Below are 7,930 nucleotides of genomic sequence, written 5' to 3' on the forward strand. Positions count from 1 at the left end.
GGGCATCCGCCCAGGTTCAGCGGTGTCCACTTCACCTTGGTGAAAGACGAAAACGCCTGTGCAAGATCAGGGAGGACGAGGAGCAGGTTGTCCTGGTAGCACCCCACTGGCCCGCCCAGACATGGTGCTCAGACCTCATGCTCCTCGGGACAGCTCCCCCCTGGCAAATTCCCCTGAGGAAGGACCTTCTTTCTCAGGGAAGGGGCACCATTCGGCACCCGTGCCCAGACCTCTGGAATCTCCATGTCTGGCCCCTGGATGGGACGTGGAAGACCTAAGCTGTCTCCCACCTGCGATGGCAGACACGATCACTTAGGCTAGGACTCCCTCTACGAGGTGCCTGTATGCCTTTAAGTGGCGTCTGTTCGCTAAGTGGTGTTCTTCCCGTCGGGAAGACCCCCACAGATGCACAGTCAGATCAGTGCTTTCCTTCCTGAAAGAGAGGTTGGAAGGGAGGCTGTCCCCTTCCACCTTGAAGGTGTATGTTGCTGCCATAGCAGCACACCACGACGCAGTCGACGGTAAGTCCTTAGGGAAGCACGACCTGATCATCAGGTTCCTAAGAGGTGCCAGGAGGCTGAATCCCTCCAGGCCGCGCCTCGTTCCCTCATCGGACCTCTGTAGTTCTTCAGGGTCTAAAGAGAGCCCCCTTTGAGCCTTTGCAGTCAGCCGAGCTTAAGGCACTCTCCTTGAAGACTGCCCTCCTGACTGCGCTCACTTCCATCAAGAGAGTAGGTGACCTGCAAGCGTTCTCTGTCAGCTAAATGTGCCTGGAGTTCGGTCCAGGTTACTCTCACGTGATCCTGAGACCCTGACCGGGCTATGTGCCCAAGGTTCCCACCACCCCTTTAGGGACTAGGTGGTGAACCTGCAAGTGCTGCCCCAGGAGGAGGCAGACCCAGCCCTGTTGTCGCTGTGTCCAGTGCGCGCTTTCGCATCTATTTGGATCGAACGAAGAGCTTTAGAATCTCTGAGCAGCTCTTTGTCTGCTTTTGGTGCACAGTGGAAAGGAAGCACTGTCTCCAAGCAGAGGATCGCCCACTGGCTCGTTGATGTCATAACTATGGCATATCTCGCCCAAAACATGCCGCCCCCGGTAGGGCTACGAGCCCATTCTACCCGTGGTGTAGCGGCTTCTTGGGTCTTGGCCAGAGGTGCCTCTCTAACAGACATTTGCAGAGCAGCGGGCTGGGCAACACCCAACACCTTTGCAAGGTTCTACAACCTCCGGGTGGAACCGGTTTCGTCCCAGGTGGTGGCACACAACACAAGCGGATAAGCCCGGGATAGCCGGCCGGGTGTATCGCTTGCACATCCACCTCCTTTTGAGCTGAAGACGTGCGCCGTTAATTCCCAGTAGTGTTCACAAAATTTGTTCCCTGGTTGACTTCCTCCGAGCCCTGTGGCAGTCGAGTGTTCGGAGAGACTCACTGCCGGCCCAGTACACGCACTAACTAAGAGCCCGGTTCTGGGGTAGGTGCTCCGCATGTGGCGGTTCCCTGTAAGGCTAACCCCATGCGATCTATATCTTCCGCTAATTCGTTTCCCTGCTGGCAAACTGCGTCTTCCTTGGGCAGAGCCACTCTGCCCCAGTCTCCATGTTTGTAGTAACTCCTCCCCCATTGGGCAGGATCTACCTTGAAGGCTCTCCACATGGTTGGAAAGACCATGTGACGTATTCTTCCACTTAAATATCCCCCCCTCTCTTGGGGCGAGGTGTGGTCTCCGTGGTGTCCTCCCCTTGGGAGGGACACCCCCCGACTAGACCTGGCGGCCCAGTCGGATAATCCCCCTTCTTTTTTAGGGAGTGGAAAAAGAGAAGGGGAAAAGAGGCCATGACTGGGTTAAGCCTGTCTCTATCTTTGGGTAGTCGACTTGTCCCCAAAAAGGGCCATTCGACACTCATAACTGTGTTGGGGGAGGTTATGTGTCGACCTGGTGTGCTGGCTATGAGGCACACAGCAAGTCTGCCCACCACACACCGCCAGTTCACGTAGCACCGTTCAGCCTTGTGGCGTTTTGTATAGGGACCCCTAGGGACACCAATGTCGAGTGAGTGACAGATAGGGAACGTCATGGTTACTGGTGTAACCTCCGTTCCCTGATGGAGGGAACGAGACGTTGGTCCCTCCTGCCACAACGCTGAACTACCCGCTGAAATGGCCGGACCTTATATCGGCTCCTCAGCGTAAAACCTGAATGAGTGGTTGCATTCCAGCTCCTTTTATACCCGTATGTCCGGGGGAGTGGCATGCAAATACCACTCGCCAATTTTCATTGGCCTTTTATCAAAGACCAGAGGTGTCTCGGGCTCCCAAGAGTGACCCCTAGTGTCACTACATCGACACCAACATCTCGTTCCCTCCATCAGGGAACGGAGGTTACACCAGTAACCATGACGTTTGCTAATATGAAGTCTGTGGAGTGGTTAAATAATTAGTTTTAATGACTTCAACCTAAGTGTATGTAAACATCTGACTTCAACTGTATATAAATGTGCCTGTCTGACATTTGTTTTGTGTATATGAATGTCTTTCATGTGATTGTGTGGTAATACTTGAGTTCAATGTAAACTATCATCATTATCATCATCATCTCAGCTTATGTTTATAGCTACAATCTGAAACTCAATATCCCTCAATTTTCTAAAACTCTCCTTTAAAGATAATATTGTAAAACTGTGCCCTTTAAACTGAATTTTGGGGTGGCAAATTATTGTTTCATCAAAAGTGAAATGAGAAAATCATGTTAACACACACACTGTTTATGTCTTGTGTCTCTACTTCTGAAACAGTGAGTATTTTAATGTTTACAGATTGACCCCATTGACTTCCATTGTAAGTGTCTCACTGGAACACACATTTGTGCTATTTCAAAGACATTATTAAAGACAGTGCAGCAAGTGTGTTTAATGACTGTTTACATTGCAAAACACTTTGTTCTTGCTATTCCGTGTCGGATCTCAGTGTGTGTAACATGAAATTCCTGAAGCTTAAGGAACTTCCACTGAGCTGGGGAACACTGCTGTGCGTCTTACAGGAGTAACAGAGTGGGCAAGAACTTGTCCATCCAGTTCTACAGGATCAGATTATGAGTTTAGCAGAATTTTGATCAGTATTTACTGAATAATCCATTATTCTGTCGAGAGAGGTCAAAATGACAATTACAAAAAAAAACAACTTAGAAAGGTTTATATATATATATATATATATATATATATATATATATATATATATATAAAATGATGTTTTATATACAAAAATTAAATGTACATTTCTAGTTTGAACATTATTTGTACGTCAGATCTTTGTTTTGTTGGACAAGAAAAATTAGCTTAATTAACAACGGGTCAAATTTAAGAACGGAGCCACATTGAGAGCTCCATATCTCCGGGATTTAACCATATAGGACTTTAAAAATGAAGATACAAAAAGAAAATCTAAAAGATATTAAGTTATCTTTAAAGGAATGTTCCAGGTTCAATACAAGTTCGGCTCAGTCGACAGGATTTGTGTCATGATATTGATTACCACAAAAATTAATTTTGACTCGTCCCTCCTTTGTGACAAGGAGGAGGGAGGGGCCGGGCCGTGACTACGCATGCCCAGCCCCCAATCAGGCTAATCAGCCAAGGAGAGAGATAAATACAGCCGGATGCGGCAGGTCGGGAGAGAGAGAGAGAGAGCCACACGCAGCTGCCATGTGTGTATTTGTGTTTGTGTCTTTTTGTTTAAATTAAATATTACTTTGACTGTTCCCGCCTCCTCCTTGCTCATCCTAACCCTGTTTCATTGGTTCCAAAACCCTGGAAGGAGGAGGGATGCGCTGTCGTGGAGTCCTCGCCACTGCCGTCCACCCAAAGGAGTAGTTGCTGCTGGCCGCCTGGACACAGAGTAATGGCCACCGACTGCGAGGGGCTCACTACCGGCTGCCAGAATGCAGAGGGGCATTCCATCCGCCAGGGGTTGGAGGAGTAAAAAATTGCTTGCCGATTCCCAAACACACCATCGCCTGGTCCTCGACTACTCCTCCACCCTCTGGCAGACGACAGCCGCTCCTCCCCGGGCAGACAGTAGCAAGTCCTCCAACCCCTGGTGGATGGAACGCCCCTCTGCATTCTGGTGGCCGGTAGTGAGCCCCTCCGCCCCTCGCGGACGGTGGCCGTTACTCTGTGTCCAGGCGGCCAGCAGCGACTGCTCCTTTGGGTGGACGGCAGTGGTGAGGACTCCATGACAGCGCATCCCTCCTCCTTCCAGGGTTTTGGAACCAATGTAACAGGGTTAGGATGGGCAAGGAGGAGGCGGGAACTGGTTGAACAGTCAAAGTAATATTTCATTTAAACAAAAAGACACAAACACAAATACACACACGGCAGCTGCGTGTGGCTCTCTCTCTCTCCCGACCTGCCACATCCGGCTGTATTTATCTCTCTCCTTGGCTGATTAGCCTGATTGGGGGCTGGGCATGCATAGTCACGGCCCGGCCCCGCCCTCCTCCTTGTCACAAAGGAGGGACGAGTCAAAATTAATTTTTGTGGTAATCAACATTATGCCACAAATGCTGTCGATTGAGCTGAATTTGTATTGAACATGGAATATTCTTTTAACACTTCTGGAGTTATAGGAACTCCAACTTTGGAAAAGCAACAGAAAACAACATTTTATTTATTTATTTATTTATTCATTCATTTTTGGACACATCATTGGCATATAATGCAACAAGAGGAGCTGAAGTCAACTGATTTTGGTAATAGATCTACCAATCTCTGTGTAAAAATAAAATAATGATTCGGACCCCTTTCTAATGTTTTTTTTTTTTTTTTATCTGTAGTTTTGCTCCAAAATCATAGGTGGAAATTGATATTTTAACCCCATTTAACAACATAATGGATTACTCGGTAAATACTGATCCATTGTATTTAATATTTTTGGCTTTCATTATCATTTATGTTTATCTTTTATCATAAAAATTATTCAAATAAAATAAAAATTCCAGTTGGTATTTTTTCAGAAATCTCAGTTTCTGAAATTCTGTTGATGTTGACCTGTGAGGAATACACCTAATATCTAGATTTCTAAATTTTCTGAACGATGTTGCTAGGCGGTTGCTAGGGTTTCCTGTTGTTTTGCTATTGTGTTCTGGGTAGTTGCTACTGGTCCAATTTAAAAGAGTTCATCCTCAAGTCTCTGTGATATTCTGGTCTCTAGATATGACTCCCGTGACTCATTTAATGTTATCTATGGGATTTTGTCACCCATTTTAAAGAATAAATCACCCAAAAATGAAAACTGATTTGTATAAGTTGACAAATTTTGCCCTGTAACTATTGACCCTATATCTGCACGATAATCACTAACCCCCTCACCACCTTTTTTTAAATCAAAACAACCTTCCATTATTATGTCACTCCATCAATATATTATAAAAAGACAATTTTTTTTTTCAATCTTGAAAAACACTTTGCAACCAGAATAAAAACACACATTTTTCTTAAGAGGTGCCTTTAGCCCCATTATACGCTAACGTCTGAAAACTGTGCAGTATTTTTTCAGTCAGATATTGTTTTTTCTCTCTCTCTGTGCAGGTGCTCGGATGAGAAGAGTGATGTCATTTAACACGTCTCTGATGTATAACACATCTCACCTGCCTCCGCTGACGGAGTGGATCGCACCAACCTTTACTCCTGCGGCACAGGGGCGTGTGGTGGCCACCATGGTCCTCTTCCTCTTCGCCGCCGTCAGTAACCTGGCGCTGCTCGTGAGCGTGTGGCGTGGGCGTGGCCGACAGCTGGCATCTCACCTACGACCTCTGATTATGAGCCTGGCGTCAGCTGACCTCATGATGACCTTCATCGTCATGCCGTTGGATATGGTGTGGAACGTGATGGTGCAGTGGTATGCTGGTGATGTGCTTTGTAAGCTGCTGTGCTTCCTGAAGCTGTTTGCAATGCAAACCTCTGCTTTCATCCTGGTGGTCATCAGTTTGGACCGACATCACGCCATACTGCATCCGCTGGACTCCCTCATCGCACATCACAGGAACAGAAAAATGTTAGTCATTGCCTGGAGCCTCAGCGCACTGATCGCATCACCACAGGTGACACACACACACACACACACACAAATACTGTATATTGACCACATCAACATTGTATTGGTCTCTAAAATCTCCTATGAGCTCTTGAGATGCATTGCTTTTTTCCAAGTAATGAAATTCACAAAATTAATATAAAAGTCATACAATTTACTTTCTTAATGCACATTTGTGGTCTTATTGTGAACAACTGATCAGTGCATGCTATTCTAATGAAAACAAAATTTGTCTTGGGAATCTTTCATCAAAATGTAAGAAGTTGTTTAAATCACCAAGGCCAAATGGATTGTTTAACAATTCACAGTTTATGTTTAAGGGAATAGTTCACCAAGAAATAAAAATTCTGTCATAATTTATTCACCCTCATGTCGTTCTGAACACAAATGACTTTCTTCCATTTAAAGGAATATTCCGGGTTCAATACAAGTTAAGCTCAATCAACAACAGCAATCAACTTATCACAGAAGCACGTAAAGTCTTAACTATCACCAAAATGTAGAATGAGACGTTGACTGTAAGCGCTTTCCATGTGACGCCCCAACGTGAATCATGAGCGCGGCTTCACAATTTCAGTAGTAAAGTGGATAGTCACAGTCTGCTGGCTCATTAATATTGAGGAGGATGAGACTTTAAGAGATTTAATGCCCATTGCAATGAATATGCAACCTTTGTGGGGAAGAGTTCTTTCAATTCAGCCTCCCACTTGTTACTTGAATTGGTGCTATTTTAGTGCATTTCATCTGTATACTGTGGAAGGCTTTGATTGAAAAATGTTCATAAAGCATTATGTTGCTACAAATTGTTTGTTTTCTTTCCTAATGCATTTTGACTGGAAAAGAAGTTTATTTAGAGTCAAATTTCAGCACTTTCAAAATCTGCGATTAATTGCGATTAACTACAAAAAATTATGCGATTAATCGTGATTCAAAATTTGAATCGACTGACAGCACTAACATGATTTAAAATCACTTTCTAACCAGTGACTCCAGCCAGGTCTCCTAAGCAACCAAATTAGCCCGGTTGCTAGGGAGGGTAGAGTCACATGGGGTAACCTCCTCGAGGTCGTGATTAGTGGTTCTCACTCTCAATGGGGCGTGTGGTAAATTGTATGTGGATTATGGAGAGTAGCATGAGCTTCCACATGCTGTGAGTCTCCGCGGTGTCATGCACAACGAGTCACATGATAAGATGCACGGATTGACGGTCTCAGAAGCGGAGGCAACTGAGACTTGTCCTCCACCACCCAGATTGAGGTGAGTAACCACGCCACCACGTGGACCTACTAAGTAGTGGGAATTGGGCATTCCAAACTGGGAGAAAAGGGGAAATAAATTTTTGTGGTAATCAACATTATGCCACAAATGCTGTCAATTGAGTTTAACTTGTATTGAACCCAGTCAAATACCTTCTCTAAACCAATGGTCAAAAAACTATTTATCACTGTTTTTGTCAGCTGATATAGATAATGCATCCTTTCTAAAATCAGTAATGAAGGTTTTGGCAAAAATAACAAATACCTCTAGATTTGAAACAGAAGCATTGCCATTGAGATACATGGAGATGATCTAGAGATATATGTGAAGATCCTGTACCATGAGGAGGGGTCGAGACATTGGGTTTTGATTGGCAGTGTTGACAGAGTTTTGCCTTTAGGCTGTAATATAATATTCAGCACTGCAGCAGAAGAGTAGCAGGTCATGTGATTGTGCTGGTGTAGCAGAAGACCAGATGAGAAGAGATGCTTTACGAATCAACAAGGAACAATACACTGACGCTTCATGCCCCTTTCCAAAGGCTTTGAGCACCATTCAGCTTTAGGAGGCTGTGTACTACCTCC

At 45.2% G+C, this 7,930-nt stretch overlaps 1 protein-coding gene across 1 annotated transcript; it reads left to right on the forward strand.

Moving 5' to 3' along the window:
• Positions 1–5,584: 5,584 nt before the first annotated feature.
• LOC127439449 (gonadotropin-releasing hormone II receptor-like) lies at positions 5,585–6,096 on the forward strand (the record flags this gene model as incomplete). The annotated part of the gene is made up of 1 exon (XM_051695654.1): positions 5,585–6,096. A coding segment is annotated over one exon (512 nt), but the record flags the coding sequence as incomplete, so codon positions are not given.
• Between the last annotated feature and the right edge of the window lie 1,834 nt (positions 6,097–7,930).

Source organism: Myxocyprinus asiaticus, unplaced genomic scaffold, assembly GCF_019703515.2.
Source record: "Myxocyprinus asiaticus isolate MX2 ecotype Aquarium Trade unplaced genomic scaffold, UBuf_Myxa_2 HiC_scaffold_268, whole genome shotgun sequence".
Lineage (NCBI taxonomy): Eukaryota > Metazoa > Chordata > Actinopteri > Cypriniformes > Catostomidae > Myxocyprinus > Myxocyprinus asiaticus.